Genomic DNA, 17270 nt, shown 5'->3' on the forward strand with positions numbered 1-17270 from the left:
CAAGCATCCAATCAGTCAATAAATGAGCAGAAAATGAGACCAAAAAATACATTTAAATAAATAATAAATAAAAGTTTTGAGTCTTGATATGCACATATTGTAAGATACAGTAGATTAGTATTTGTTTTGAATGGCATCAGGATGTACTGACAACTGAAATAAAACTTTCTGATAGATAGATAAGACTATCTATCTATAGATAGATAGTCTTATCTAGTAGGGGATGAATCCCGTAAGGGATTAATATAGTCTTAATCTTTGCCATGATACCGAGAGCTGGGAGGCATGGTGGCACAATGGTTAATGTTGCCGTCTTTCAGTGCTGGGGCCCCAGATTCAATTGGGTTGGTGCTATCCACATTGGTGGAATTAGAATGTTCTCCACATGTTTGCGTGGGTTTCCTCCCACAATCTAAAGACATGCTGGTAGGTTAACTGGAGACTGGGAAAACTGGCCTTGGTGCGAATGTAAATGTGTTTGTTACTTTGTGTGCCCTGCGATGGACTGGCATCCTGTCCAGGGGTGTATACTGTCTTGTGCTCTTTGCCATGATAGGCTCTAGCTCCCATGTGACCCTATACTGTATTAAGTGGTTAGGAAATGGATTGATGTCTAGATAACTGTAACTAAATGCATTACTGAATTTGCAATTACTGACTTTACAAGGAGAATGTACCGTGTGAACAGGACTTGAGAAAGTGCATGTCAGAGAGTGCCACAGGGTGATTTTAAGCTTGTACTATCTGCAGTATCTTAAACTGTCTTTGTTCCTGTTGAGCTCCTTACTAAATAGCACCCTTAATGAAACTAACTTTCTATTTGAAATTTGGAGATTTTAAACAACTTACAAAATGAAGTGGTCAAAATGCCACCTCCCAAATGATTAAGGGCTGAAAACAAAGAAAAAGAAAGAATACATATTATTACTGGGTTAATTAAAGGTTCAACTGTGTAACTTGAGAACTCAGCTCAAACAAAAGCCAGCAGGTGTGTGGACTTGCCTAGACCTCAAGTGACTCAACAGAACTACGAGACAAAAGTGTGGGGTTTCTTCACCTGTGCTTCAGTGGCTTGAGAATGGTACAGACATACATACTCTGTCTCTGTCCACCCAACTACATACTGTAGCAGGTCAGGTGGAGGACTAAGAGACTGCTTCATTAACTAAATTCAGTGGAAACTTTAAGGAGGGTCGATTCTACAATCCCACAGTGGAACTTAAACATGAAACCAGGGTTCACACCCCTGATCTTATAAACAGTGCTGTGAAATCGTTTATAACCAGGGTTTCTTCTTAAATATCTTAAGAGTTCCTTGTGTTGTAGGTTCCTGCAAAAAGCAACAAAACACATTATAGTGAATATTCTAATGAGACATTCAATTCACTTTTGATATAGAATATTTAGGATATTTAATGCATAAGGACTATTATGCAAAACATCTTCTTTATCTGCTCTACACAATCCTTGGAAAAGCCCAGTTTGTCTATGGGACAGTTCGACACGTTCACATCAGAAGCCCACAAAAGTGTTTCCTCAATCCCAATAATCCAAACGACAATACAGCTTTTATATGACTTTCAATGCCACAATGGCTCAAAGGCTGTTGCTTTGAGCATAAAATGTATTTTCTGTAGAGGAGAAATGAGGAGGATGTTGATATTTAATAGTACTGAACCTTGCTCCACTCTTCCTTTATGAATATGTTATTGAATACTTTTTTAAAAATAAAAGAATGACATTCAACACAGGGCTTTAACATTACATACAGTAGTTTTCTATACACCTAGACCTGGTTTTAAATGAGCTCTATTGAACCTGGGCTATTCAGACAGTTTTTCTGTAGCACGTATTCAGTACGAATCTGATCTTTTAGAATCCTGCAGGTGACCTTTTAATTAAAATAGCTCAGCAAGGGGTTTATGAAAAAACAAGTCCTGAGAACCTATAATTTAATATCTATTCTGTGGTACCTATGGTCACTATGGCCTATTGATTTTGTTTTCATTCCACTGCAGTGAGACTTCCAAAACCTATCTTCTGTCCTGGGGTCTACATTAATTTTGTTACCTTGTCATTTTGTACTCCAACACAAACTGAAAAGGTCTGACCAGCAGCAGCTTTGAAGCCCACTGTCTAAATGAACTAGTGCTGTACAGCTTTCCAGTACTTGTGGAGCAGCAAACAGTTCTGATAAGTCATTGCCCAGACTATGCCAAGTTCCACGAGAAGATCTGCCCACATATTAAAGGTGGGATAAAACCCAGAACAACAAGAAGGGAGTGGCTAGCAACAGCATCTTTTCTTCCAAAACTTGTTGGACTGAGCTGAAAGAGCACATTGTCGCACCTGCACTAAGAGAGAGCATATCACCAGTGCTGAGATAGCTAACAAACAAAAAAGCATCAGTTGTATTTTGCCTTGTTTTGCTTAAACTGTAGTTTAATTATGCAGCACCAAAGGTTTAAGCTGCCTGTTCTCCTGTTAGCTATAGTAATAGTTGACAGTATTTCAGCCAGAGGAGTGAAAAATAAAGATAATAGAGAGGTCTCCGCACCTCTCGATACCGACACCAGCCTTTCCAATGTTACTAGCTCCACCAACACTACTTTCCAGATTGTCACATGGAGATGGAATCATGTGAAGGACTCATACTTCTTTGCTCTGTGGATTCTCGTGTGCTGGCTATGTAAATGTGGTAAGTGACTTTGCTTTCCAGTTTTTTTTTCTCTAGGTGTGATATGCACCTGGTCAGCTATTAATGGGTCATCTCAGAAGGAGCTGATGTGGGACAATAGTGTTGTCGCTTGCAGTTGCCTACAAAAATGAACAGCTGTGAATACAGTGAGTACTAATTCTGTTATTCAGTTACAATGCAGTTAATTTTAGAAGGACCATTGTTTTGGTCATTTGGCAGTAACTGTTTCCAGAGCTCCCACTACCACCACACACACTTTAGAATTTCAGATTGTCATTTCCAAGTCTGTGTAGCGCTTTCTAATGGTTGGAAGTGAGCACCCCATTTCATCAGGTAAAGGAAAAAGATCTATGTCCTGAAAAGATTTTAAAAACACTAGAAATCAGAATTTAGAATCATTGACTTCTATTGTAGCACCGGGTCAATTTGAAAAAGCCACATGTTTGTTTTTCACATCTTGGCAAGCACCTGCGGACACCAGCACACAGGGGAGAAGGAGAAAGTGCAGACAGACTCCCATTTAAACACCTCACAGGAGGTATCTCCCACTGCAGGTTCAACACGTCCCTCATTAACAGCACTGTAAACCAGCTAGGCTAGAAAAAACTCTACTACATAAAAAGTTAAATGTATGGAATAGGGACAAAAAGTTTCCCAATCATGGCTATCTACAGTACCTTCCAGTTTTCAAAGCTTTAAGAAAGAACAAGGGGATAGGAAATAAGAAATAAGAGAATCCAAATGAATGAGTGGAGGATGCCTAGTTCATCATGGATTTTTTTAGATTTTAGAAACTTATACCTGTACATCACAAAACATTGTCCCAGTGACAGTCTCAGTGTAGTCTAGACTACTGTTGTCTCAGAAACCGTAGCTATTTGTGTGAAAATGTCAGAGCTAAGATTGTATTATTAACATTGTATTATGTAAGTTTGACCTAGGACCTTTCATATGAGGGGAACAAAGGCTTATACAGTATAATATTATCTAATATTTTTAGCTGTACCACAGCACATTGTAAGTTACAGTATCAGACACTAGAAAATAGTTATCTTTAGAGGTCAGGGACAAGCTATTTATTAACAGCATGGTGTTCTTGTTTAAAACAACAGAAACTGAAATCTTTGTTTCAGGTCATCTTGTCTTTTTTAACTCTTCTTTAATAGAGTTTAATCTATTATTTAACCGTACAGTTATGGTGTTACTGCGCATTATTAAGATGAATGGATGATAGAACTTAAGAAAAAGGACTAATTACAACAGATGCACAAAAACATGAAAGAGAGGAGATCTTGGAAGAAAGACAAAAGAAAGATGAATTTAGGAAAGGGACCTCCTTAAACAAATTCTTAAGGCAGGAAAAAGCACCTGACCAGGCTGTCACAGCGTATACACTACTAAAATGTGAACTCACTCACATGTTCTGCAATTGGAATGTGCAATTCTAAAATGGATTAGTCAGTGTGCTAGATTTTAAGAGGAAAAGACCATCATGAGATAACATAATGTTAACATGAGATGTACTGTAGAAGTGCTATAAATTATAAAATACAAGTTAACATTAAAAACTTAAAACTAAATGAAGACAAGCCACACAAACCTGACAATTGACTCCAATCAAAGCACTGCTATAATTAAATACTTGCAGGAAACTCAGAATTGTAGAGCAATCCATTTCTAAGTGATCATATAATAAAAAAAATGAAAGCAGAATTCAGTACTAACTGGAAAGGGTGTAATATGGCAATATACAGTACTGTAAATAACCATATGTTTAGAGGGGCATGTTAAAGGATACCTACTGTAGAGAGAACATACCTGCTGGTGACATTTAATCAGGACATCTAATCTGGATGTCCAAGTCTTGTACAGATACATTATACAGTAAGAATTATTTTCATTTTATTCCTGCCAAACAATTTGTTTGATTGTTACTGTATATTGTATATTGTATACTGTATATAAGATACTGTATATTGTTATGTTAAAAGAGTGCAGCTGAATGTCAGGATGTACTGCATTACAACACAAAAAGCATTCAAAGTATTCATCCATCCATTTCCTAAAAGCTTTATCCCATTCAGGGTCTGTCACAAAGCGTTTTTCAGGACCCTATGCAGACGATAGAATCTGGAAGGGAGTGCATCAAACACGGGGAAAGAAGACTAGGAGAGGGCTGGTAGACAAACAGGGGGGCGTGTCGATGGTGCACTGCTGCTCGGGGGGGCTTGGTCCAGGCAAAAACGTCCTTAAGAAGATGGGCTTTCGATCGTGACAGGGTCAAGGGAGAGCTGGTGGCTCTCCCAGCAATTATTGAGCACAAAGCAGGATACACTCTGGACAGGACAGAAGCCCATTGCAGGGCACACATACAGACCCAAACACATAATAGTAATAGTGCATGACTGAGGTGGGACTCATTGTGTGTTCAAGGAACAGGAGAGAACACAGCGGCAGGGATAGGAGCAGCAGAATTGGTCTTCCCAGCCGGCTGCAGCACCACCCCGTGCCTGTGGGAGTTGGGTTCCAGAGCTCCATATTTCTGAGACTGGGTGAGATGGAGAACATGCTCTTGGTGCGCGTGTAGAGAGAGTGGCAGGCCGTCAGCAGCCAATGGGAGTGCTGAGCATCTACACAAACAGACGTAGCACCACGTCCAGCCAGGGAACTATGGAAGCTTGGCCGCAGTGTGGGACATACAGTAATCCAAGGGTCATAGAGAGTGATCCATCCAAGTACAGAGCTGGGTAGACAAGGGGAGGTGATTCCTTAGGGAATCTGGAAGATAAGAGAACACCAAGCTGCAGGGAATCAGAGAGACGAGAGAATCTTAAGACGAAGGGGGATCAGAGAGATGAGCAAATACCCAGCCATGGGCAATCTGAGAGACAAGATGCTGTAAAGCAAGCAGAGGTTAGAGGACCAACAAGTGTAACTAGGGTGTAAGCCAGGGAAACACAGAAACCAAACTTGAGGGGCTCAGAGTGAAACACACTTACAGAGTCCTGAGCTCTGTCAGATCCAAGTATTTATTGTTCAAAGCACCAGGCACAGGCATGGGCATAAACCGCTTCCAGGTGCTCCCAGGCCCCAGAGGGTCCATTTCCATGGCAACCAGCGCAGGGAGTCAGGAAGGCGATGGCGTAACCTGATGACACAACACAGCTCGCTTGAACAACAGCGTGGGCGAACATTACACACACACTTTTTTCTCAGCAGCCAATAAACCTACCAGCATGTGTTTGAACTGTGGGAGGAAACCGGAGCACCTGGAGGAAACATACGAACTCCACACAGATAGCACCCTAGGAATTGAACCCAGGGCACCAGCATTGTGAGGCAGCTACACTAACCACTGTTCCACCATGCCATCCTTCAAAGTATACAATTGCTGAATTTTGAGTAGCATCATCTCATTAAAAAACACATGGAACTCAAGACTAATCAAACCATTAGATGCAGTGCATTATAACATACTCCCTAAAAATGACGGAAGGCTACCAAAAGTGTACAACTGTTGCATCAAAAATGTAAGGACAACATAACTCCTTTTCATATATACTGTAAACATGTTTACAGTTACATGTTTTAGGTCCACTATATGCTTTGACAAGGCCACAAACAGATTTTTAGGAGAAATGGTCATGGACAAAATCTGCTGAGGTAACAGAGATATAAGCCGATACAGTTCACACACTCCATGTGAGTATCCCTGCCCTCCTATTTAGACTCAATTATTTTGGTAATGTCTGTTATGTAAATATTTTGGGTTATTTTTTCAATACAGTTCAATGTTTTGATGCATTAAAACTTTGGGGAGCATATACAAATATTTTGGATACAAAGACAGATTCAATCAGAGACAATCCAAGGTCACAGACGAACCACTTGCAGTTCTCAGTAGAGACAACAACTACTATGTATTTTTTAAACTTTTTCTCACCAACACATTGAATGGATTATTCTTTGTTTGGAGGGTGGGATTCGTACTGGGTGTTTGTCTTTGTGTAGAAGAGAAGGGTGCGTCAGTAGGGTGAACAAGAATAAAAGGAAGGTTATTGGGTTAAGTGCTGCAGTGTGTTTAGTAAGCAACAGAAGAAACCTAAACCACTCTTCCCTCTGACCCAGAATTCCCAGTCCAATGCCAGCGTGGTGACTGTGATATTCAATTATGTATTTATTTTTTTACTGTTTAAGTTTTTCTGTTTATTTGTGTGCTGAACCATTGGAATAAAACCTGTAGCCTCCTCAACCTTTGGTTAATTATTATAGGTTATGGATCAGTCTGGTTTCTAAGTAATATTAAGAAAGGTTACTAACAACTGTAGGCCATTTGACCCATCTGGCCCATTTGGCAGTAAGTAGCTAATTGTTCCAAGGATCCCATCCAGCTGTTCCTCTAATTTAACCAAAATATCAGCTGCACCACAAGGCTTGGTAGCTTGTTCCACACTCCCATAACCATTTGAGTAAAAAAATGCATCCTATGTTTTGTTTTAAATGCATTTTTTACTTCACATAGTTTCCACTTTAAAATTGTACACTATTATGAGGCCTAACTAGTGTATTGTACAAATCCAGCCTAATATCCCTTGATGTGAATGATGCATTTTTGACTGTATAGCCTAACATTGATGGTCTTATACCTTATTGTCTTTTCTTTTGTTTCTTATTGCTTCTCCACATTGTCTGAAAGATGAAAGTGATAGGTCAACATAAACACAATCCCCATAAATTATTTTATAGTTTCTTACACAGCATACACTGTTAAAATCTGTCACGCCCTCTGCAGCCAGAGGGCGCTCCTTCTCTGTCCTGTCCCTGGTTTCCGGTCTGCTGTCCTTCCGGTTCCTCTCTTTCCCTTGGGCTTTATATTTCCGGGTCTTAATAATAATAATAATAATTGCTTACACTTATATAGCGCTTTTCTGGACACTCCACTCAAAGCGCTTTACAGGTAATGGGGACTCCCCTCCACCACCACCAATGTGCAGCATCCACCTGGATGATGCGACGGCAGCCATAGTGCGCCAGAACACTCACCACACATCAGCTATTAGTGGGGAGGAGAGCAGAGTAATGTAGCCAATTCATAGAGGGGGATTATTAGGAGGCCATGATTAGTAAGGGCCAATTGGAAATTTGGCCAGGACACCGGGGTTACACCCCTACTCTTTTCGAGAAGCGCCCTGGGATTTTTAATGACCACAGAGAGTCAGGACCTCGGTTTTACGTCTCATCCGAAGGACGGCGCCTGTTTACAGTATAGTGTCCCCGTCACTATACTGGGGCATTAGGACCCACATGGACCGCAGGGTGAGCGCCCCCCACTGGCCCCACTAACACCTCTTCCAGCAGCAACCTTAGTTTTTCCCAGGAGGTCTCCCATCCAGGTACTGACCAGGCTCACACCTGCTTAGCTTCAGTGGGTTGCCAGTTGTGAGTTGCAGGGTGATATGGCTGCTGGGTCTTGCACTCTGTCCTCGCTCAGCATTGATGTTCGGATGTCCTGAGACCCGCCTAGCACCAGGGCGCCCCACGTCCGCTCCCTGAGGGCATAGGTTTCTATACGGCATTCCTGAACTCTTTGCACTAATGAGCCCGGGCCTTTTTCCCGTCTCGCCGCTACGCATATGGGTCTTTTTCCGCTCTCCTGCTCCCCACGGTTAGTCCCTTTGGACGTCCGTGACAAAATCTGTGAACAGGGAAAGTAATTGCAAATAATTCTCTCTGTCTGGAGAATTAGTGACTACAATGTGGCCACTAAATGCCTTGCTTGGAAAGATAAATAGCCCTATCGATCATATGCTTCAGAATATCATTCTAAAAGGGTTCATAGCTTGCTGCTAATGCTGGAGCCTCAGGCCTCTGCCCAATTGCACTCTGGGGATGTTCAAATATTTTAAGAGCTACATTTGACAGCTGTGCCACCACTTTCTTGCCTGATCAGAAGCTGAGCAGGGCTGGGCTTGCCATTCCGGGGATGGGAGAGACCCATTTCTGGGAAGGAAAACATGGGTTATGCTTAAGGTTGTACTAGTGGACCAGTAGGTGGCACTCTTTCCTTTGACCCAGAATTTCCAAACCAATGCCAGCATGATGACTGAGATATTAATTTGACTTTTTTTATCTGCTGCTGCTCAATATCTGACACATGTCAACCGGATGGGTGCTGTACTTCAGTGGTGAATTAAGTGTGTCCCTTTCTACTTGTAAATCACTTTTAAATACTTTCGGATGGAATGATCTATACAAATGCAGGCCTTATAATTATCCTTCTTATTTGTTCACAGGTGACTGAGAAAATTATTGGTTTTGTGATGTTGTTTAGTTGATGTAGTTCCCTGTTTCCTTTTTTGGACTGAAAATAACATTTCGGCAACACCATGTGTAGAATAGCAGCTGCCAGAAAATCATGGATAGTCGTGACAGTCTGGACATCTTGATAGTCGTGGTTTTCTGTTAAAAACTTCGCAAGCACACATCTTCTTCTCCTGCTCTCAGCTCTATTGATGATGTTGACCTCCCTTGCTCTACAATCATCACTTGTGCAAGAAAGAATCTAGGAACAGATTGGTCACTAGGTTGAGTATTACAGTACATCTAACGAGTCTTATGACATCTTAAAAGAACATGTGAGAAAACCTTTTTTCAAAGTCGAACACATATGGAAGCCCGTTTCCGCCAGGGAGTAAAAAGAAATCGCTCTATGGTATCTCAGAATTCCGACTTAGTTACTCAGAATTCCTACTTTATATCTCGTAATTGCGACTTTATAACTCACATTTGCGACTTCGATATAGCCCACATTTCATTGTCTGTCCTTTTGTTATTGTAACGGATTCGGGTTCTAGGGCTTGTGCGCTCGACGCTCCCACCGTAGTTCGTGCTTCACTGCATTGGCTCGAACCCAGGTCTTACTAGCTGAGATAATGAAGACCTTCTTTTTTAAGTAAAAAAGGACATACAATGGAAATATGTAAAAAGTATAAGTTTCAGCTTTTATAATTGTGAATTCCTCTGGATGTGAAGTGTCTATTTCTGTATCTTATTTCATATTCTGTCCCCGTTTTTGTATTTCTGGTGTTTAAATAAAAACTTTTTTAAAAAGCCCACCGTCCACTATCCCATCCGGGTACTATGGAAGCCTCACTGGCGGAAATTGGATTCTATAAAAATTAGTGTAATTAGTTTGATTTTTATCAGGGCACCGCCCTCCCCTGCGCATAACAGGGATCCTGGCCGCCGGGGTTAAAGGAAGTGTTCTTAAGCTCAGCTGGCAAGACCTGGGTTCGAGCCAATGCAGTGAGGCACGTAGGGTAGGGTAGGGTAGGGTAGGAGCGGGGAGGGCACAAGCTCTAGAACCCGAATCCGTTACAATAAAAAGAGGACAGACAATGAAACATGTGCTTCCATAGTACCCGGATGGAATAGTGCACGGTGGGCTTTTTAAAAAAAGTTTTTTATTTAAACACCAGAAATACAAAAACGGAGACAGAATATGAAATAAGATGCAGAAATAGACACTCGCCAGGGAGTAAAAAAAAAACGCGCTATGGTATCTCGCAATTGCGACTTTATATCTCAGAATTACGACTTTGTATCTCGCAATTGCGAATTTATCTCTCACAACTGTGACTTCATATCATTTACGACTTAAAAACTCAGAATTGTGACTTAAAAACTCAGAATTACGATTTTATATCTCTCAATTGCGACTTCGAAATAACCCACAATTCATTGTCTGTCCTCTTGTTATTGTAACGGACTTGTGCCCTCTCCGCTCCCACCGTAGTTTGTAACTCACTGCATTGGCTCGAACCAACAAGCTATAATCTGTGAGGCAGTTGCACTAACTCCAGCCTAAAATATAAATTAATCTTATGTCTATTTAAAAAGTGGACATAAACATAAATTACATTATAACGCTTCTATAATGAAAAAGGAAAACACGAAGTGCACCAATATTGCTTTGAGATATATTATGTTGATTTTCAGTTGAAAAATATATCTAAAACCTTTTTACAATGTCAACAGAAACAATGAGCATTAAACTGTTCTGGATGAATGATTCAAGGTGCCCCTGACGGTTTCCTACCTTGCTAGCATTTGTAAAAAAAAACATGTGAATCATTAAATATGGTTTCTGCATATTAAACTACAGGTACAAATGTGTTCTATTTTAAATGCAGAACAGGACTGTGAGACTGGATATTATTAAGCACTCTATAAAACCATTTCTAATATTACTAAACCTATAACATTTACTAAGACATATGCTAAGAAACTACTGTAAGGTTCTTGTGTGTTTGGTTTAATGTCGGGTACAATAATAACCAATCATGAAGTTTTGGATATGACAATGTGAAATTAGTTTAATGTGTAATTATTTTTATGATATAATTTAAAGAAACATCGTTTGTGTGTAATATTAGCTGAGTATGAAACCGGTTGATAAGCTGAATGATGAGGAAAGCAATGGCAGTGCTGTTTTTTGTTACAGAATTTTGATATTTGACTTGTGTCCCTCAATCAGTTTTTTGTGTCCCTCAAACATTTTTTTTGTTGCGGTACAGAATGGACGAAATGGAAATTTGGACGTGCAGGAATGAAACCTAGTACAGTATTGTGTGGGAGGTCGTTACTTCAAAGTACTAACGGGGGAGCCGGTACAAATTCCTATGCAAGGAATAGGACACATTAGCCTAGCAGTTAGCCTAGCAGACTGCGTTTCGTATTAACTTAAAACGGAAAGACCTCTATACTTCAGGTGTTTATCTTATTAAGTATAATCCAATACGTCAACATTATTGTACAATTCCTTTTGTTTTATACAGTAGATGCGATCCACAAATAAGACATTGGTAATTTATTTCACAGTTTATGTTGAGATTTAAAAAACAATACACCGGTCGGCGTCAATCCTGAAATTCATACTGTATAGTGGTTACTAATGCAACCTTTTCATTCTTCATTAAAAACTAAATTATTCGCAAAGCTCGTGTAACGCACTGTAAATAAGATTAAAAGTAACCTAAAAAATCCAGTTACCTCCGTCCCTGCACCAACTTCAACAGGCATAAGATTAGAATCCTCACCTGCATCTTCTGTAATTGTCAAAGGCAAACCGATCTCTCGCTCTTTAAGAACTTCTAACACTTTATCCAGTGTCTGAGGACTGAGACTTATATGCTATAGGAAACAGCGACAACTCAGGTGAACTGTTTTGTCTGACGTACAGTATGATTTGTGTGCAATAATACCGCTATGCATCTTTACATTTTAGGTGAAAAACGGAAAATATCACATATCTATACCAGTCATTGGTGGCATACGGGTGACCCTGTAAGGTACAGCATAACTAAAATCTTGCGGCGTTCAATTTAGTTCGAAAAGGAGATATCCTAAATTCTGCACGATTCGCTAAACTTTTCCAAGCGTAAAAAATGAAGATGTGCAGGCATTCAAATTAATATTATTTGTTTTAATAATAGCTCTGTTCTTTTAAATCATATTCTCAAAACAAGCGCAGCACATGAATGAAGTCTGGTCCCCGTTTTACGATCCTGTCTTTCTTTTTGCTGTTAAGTCCCGCCTTCACCACGAATTAAGCATAAATAGCACTTTTGCAATATGCTTATCTAACTAGCAGCATCTGAATCAAACAGACCTGGCGGGCTTAATCTAGGGAGAGTAAACGGCGAAGAAACTCCACTCCAAGTGCAAATTATTTATTCATTTAATTTAGAGATTTTAGCTGAAGAAAAGCTTGGCAACTTGAACTTGGCAAACTAATGAAAGGCATAAACCAGTGAAATAAAGAATGTGGGACCGAAGAGAGTAAAAGCAAAGTTATTTTGTGCTGTGGATTTGAAAGGCAGTTTAACATGCAGTGTAGCAAGTGGAATGTTTTTTTGGTGATACTTGTATTTGTGGTGCTAGCCATCCGTGGCTGTGGTGCACTAGTGGACAGGTCAAGACTGGAAGCCAGGGGAGTGAACCATAGCTCCGATGGACATCACACATACCATGAGCCTGTGCTTTCTGGCTCCAATGCCAATGACACTGGAGCAGCCAGGCATTCTGCTGCAGGTTTCCAGATTGTATCCTTCAAGTGGGATCATATTATGGTTCCCTACACCATTGTTCTCTGGATTCTGGTGGCTGCTATTGCCAAAATGGGTACGTAATGTTGATTTTTACAATGAGGTGAGATTTTTAAAAACCTTTTTATGCTGTTTTGTTTATAGTATATTCATTTTGTTATTAACCATTCCCCCCATAGAAAGAATGTTGCTATATTTAAATATTTTCAACTCATGCAATACCTGATATGGAGATCTTTGAAATTAGCTCATTTCTAAAATGCTTGTGCATTTATACTTTATGTCTACACTTGCAGTTTTTCCGAGCGGTACAACTGCAATGTAAGAAAACGCTCGAAATGCAAGGAAGGCAAGGGAGTTAAGATACAGCCAACAAAAGCTGTTGAGGCCTTTAGTTTTGTCCTCATCAAGGAGGAGCCAAAGGTTTCTCTAATGGGGACTGTGAGTGAGGATGCCACCTACAGTATGTAAAGAAACATTCTCTTGATGCAACCAGCACTCCAAGAAGGTGGAAAGTCTTTATCCCATCAGAGAGACAATCAGGAGCAGTGTTGTGGGATTCAGGATGTGCTGCATTTGTATGCCTGCAATTGACTGCTATGTACTGTAACCAGTTTGGATAAACCATGTGTGCTGGAGTGCTTTCATTGCCTGGTATCATAACACCCATTTTTGCAAAAACATACTATACATCCTGTTCTAAGTTGTCAATGCACTTCTTCCAGTTCTGATGAAGTTCCCTGGTTTGATTTTGTTCAACCCTTTGAAGATTTTGAATATTGAATCAGGCCCTTCTGTTGGTTTCTCCATTCAGGACTGAAAACATTCGATTGTATTAGCCTGTATGAGTAATGCATTTATGACCAGGGATTTTCCAGGTTACTCTTTTTATAAGTTGATTCCAGAGCAACAATATTTCATTTGTCATGTGGTGATTAAAATGATACAAAGTGTTCTAAACGATGTCTTACTAATGTATTGTACATTTTTAACACACATTCCTTGATTTAAATTCGATTAAACAAATATTTGCACTGAAATCTGAGAATAGAATGTGAGAACTAAAAACAGGTGTCCACAAGCATAGAAGTTTCCAGCTCTGCTAACTGAAGGTTCTAGGAGCAGGTTAGAATGAAATTATTTACTTGCTGCAGTATATAAAGTAAGAGAAGTGATCTTAGGTACAGGTCTATTATTAAACCTATTAAAACTATTAATCCTATTTTAGATCTTTAGGCTTCAGATCTAAATTCAACATACTGTATAGATTTGTTTTCAAAGTTACTTTGAAAGGACATCTCCATATTGTATTCCATAACTTAGACTTGTGTGATTATAACTGGTTGATGCACAAGGTCCAATTCCTGGAACTAAAGGAGCAATTGAAACTTCAGTTAAACAATTAACTTAACTGTAGCATGCACGGAAGACATTTTCTAAATATAAACGACAAAAATCTGAGTAGTGGTACATTTGAAGCATCATAAAACAATATCTGCTGCTCAATGTCAATTTTGCCTATTTTTTCAAATCCACTGTTTCCCGTCCAACTACAACACTGTATATCTAGACGTGATAGTTAGCTTCGATGTGCTGTTATTAATTGTCCTGTTCTTAATGGAGTGACGTCCCACCCAGGAGGAGAGTAATTTTAATTTTGGTTCCACAGTACTAGAGTTTTCAGGACAGAGTCCAGCTTGCAAAGAACCTCTTTAACACAATGGGTTGTTCTGAAAATAATAGCAACCGTGTAAGCTTGTAACATAATTTACTTTTTTACATATTAAATCTATTTTTGAACTTATTGATTTACACTTGTGTGACACAGTGGCACAGTGGTTAGCCTTGCTGCCTCACAGCCCTGGGAACCAGGGTGTAACTCCTGGGGCGCTATCTGAGTGCAGTTTGTATGTTCACCCCATGTTCACAGGGTTTCCTCCCACAGTCTAAAGACATACGGGTAGGTTAATTCGCTTCTGGGAAAATGAGCCCTAGTTCGAGTGGGTGTTTGAGTCTGTGTGTACACTGTGTTGGACTGGTGTTACCTGCCTGGCACCTGTTGCTTCCCAGCCACCCTGTACTGGATAAAGCTGTTAGAGAATGAACGGAGGGATGGACAAATTCCAATTTAAATAAGTCAAAGTTAGACTTGTGTGTTGAACTGTGATTGATAATTTATACCATAAATGGCCTCCTTTTGCTTGTAACCTTTTTTTATTTCCAAATTAATGCAGCTGCATGATACCAGAAGGAACTCACAGTGTGTTGAGCAAAACATTTGATTGTTGACTTATTTGCTTATATAGTGGCTGAAGACTAACCTGAAGTTGGAATGGTCATTTGAGATATGTAAATGGAAAACTACTAAAAAGTAATATCCATCAGTCCAAGTGCATTCCTTGTAACTTTTCATGCAGGATTCTGGTTGATGAGGTGGAACTTTTGCCTCTAGATCATAGTGTCCTATACCTTAGTTTGGTGACAGGTGCCATCTTTGTATTGAGATGTGGAACTGAAGTCCTGTTTATTTGGTCATTTAAAAAATCCAGTTATAGCTTCTACAGTATATGTTCAGGACTGTTCATTAGAGCTTCTACTGTATATGTAAAGCATTTTAGGTTACATTGAGAAAAAAAGGCACTATGGAAAAATAAAGAATTACAGTAGTATTATTATTGAGTAGCACCATAATTCCAGCACGGAACCCATATCACAGGCTAGGAAACAGTTCCCTTTAATAGCTGGACATATGAGAGCAATCCAGTGCATAAAAGACTGAGCGCTGAAGTACAAATTTCTGCAAGACAGGAGAAATGACCAGAACACAAACTTCATGGGACTCACTGCTGGCTTTGTTAATTTAGTTTTAACTACTTTTGTTACAAGACATTAACTTTTACTTGAGGCCTAGCACCTGTTATTGCTGGGCATGAGTTTTGGAACCAGAGAAGGAATTCACATTAGTATTAATGAGTGTACTTTTGTCATAGTTGTAGAAGTTTCTTTTCTTCTCTTTTCAGCATGTTTGTCTCTGCCGGTAGAGCAGAAGAGCCGAGTCATGTAGTTCAGCATCTCTTTGTGTCATTTTTTTGCAATCTAAGTGGCAGGTACACAGCTGGGCTTTCATGAAGAATAGACCACACTCCTAGCAGATGGCAAACTGTCCTATCTGCCTTTAGACTAAGAAGAAATTCATATAAAGAGATGGTCATAAAATGTAAATGGACAATACTGTTTCCTGTTCATGTGGGCAATATTGTAGAACCATTTATTTGCTTTTAATGTGAAGTATTTAATCCCTGATTACCTGAAATAAAGTCTTCTTGATATTCATGATACAGTATGTCAATTAATGCTACTGTCCCTGTGAATGAGGTCAAGATCCCGAAGTGTCGCCTGCAATTGTACCATGTATACCACGTATAGAGCATGTGGCATCACAGAATTTAAAAAAAGCAGAAATTTTGCCTCTGGCCTCAGAGGCTGCAACTCACCACAGCTGCAACTCAATGCAACATTCTTGCAGCAGCAGTTTTGGGATTTGAACATTTCCTGAAGATGCTATATACTGTTAAATCCTGCTGTTAATCTCTGGTTTAGCATATCAGCTATTTCCAATCTTTGTGTTATTATACTGTACTTACATTTGATAATGTAGAACTGTTTTTGTTTTCTATGTCAGTTTGCAAAGGAAAGACTTTTTACAATTTTAGCCCACTCTATAAAAAGCTAGAAATTGCAAGTTTCGCATTCAACCAAAACTTCCTTCCTGCAGTCAAGATTGGTAAAGTGTTGTTAGTCTCAGATTTAATCATTTCCTTTCGAGAATAAGCAAAACGTGCAATAAGGGTGGAAAATACAAAGTGTCTGCGTAAGAGCTAACACAGAAAAAGTTAACAAACTTGCCAGTTAATTATACTCCTGGCTGAAGACTGCCGCTGAAACTGGACACTTCCCGTCCTGAAAACAGTTGATCATTTACTCATTTCATAGCATTGTACGCTGCCACAGCAAATACTGACCCTGTCAGATGTTCCTTTTAGCAGCATTTTCTTTTTGCTGCAGAGCAGAATTTGCTCAAAACGTTTATAGAAGTAGAGGAAGCCAATCATGTTGGTTATAAAATAGAATAAAAAAATAAAAGTAACTTCATACAGATTTTTTTTCCAATACAGGAGATTGGCAGGCTGACATATTGGAATAGATACAGTAGGTTAAACAGATGCAAATACTGTGTCAACGCTTGGTAGGGCTCAGCTATGGGCAAACATAAACTATAAGACTATGGTACTCAAATGAAAGACATTTGATCAAATCTAGCGTTGTAATTTTAGAAGGGGTCTTAGAAGGGGCTGTGGGATGGAGGTGAATTTTAGACTTTTATCTAAATTGTCCCACTCTTGATGGTCCCAGCTCTAGTTCGATCCGGATCCTTCCTGCCTTTCATCTTTCTGCTCAACCGGCAG

General features: G+C 39.6%; 1 protein-coding gene across 2 annotated transcripts in view; it reads left to right on the plus strand.

Moving 5' to 3' along the window:
* The first annotated feature begins 2330 nt into the window (after nt 1-2330).
* Nucleotides 2331-17270, plus strand: part of LOC148651213 (sodium/hydrogen exchanger 3-like) — a 36225-nt gene continuing 21285 nt past the window's right edge. Inside the window, exon 1 of one of the 2 annotated variants that reach the window (XM_088601252.1) lies at nt 2331-2698. In XM_088601252.1, coding sequence (XP_088457378.1) covers nt 2449-2698 — 250 coding nt within the window. In that variant the 5' untranslated portion in view covers nt 2331-2448. Of the gene's footprint in view, nt 2699-12313; nt 12881-17270 lie in introns of those variants that run through there. The other variant, XM_088601251.1, reaches the window with a different exon arrangement.

Source organism: Lepisosteus platostomus, chromosome 12 (genome assembly GCF_059453375.1).
Source record: "Lepisosteus platostomus isolate fLepPlt1 chromosome 12, fLepPlt1.hap1, whole genome shotgun sequence".
Lineage (NCBI taxonomy): Eukaryota > Metazoa > Chordata > Actinopteri > Semionotiformes > Lepisosteidae > Lepisosteus > Lepisosteus platostomus.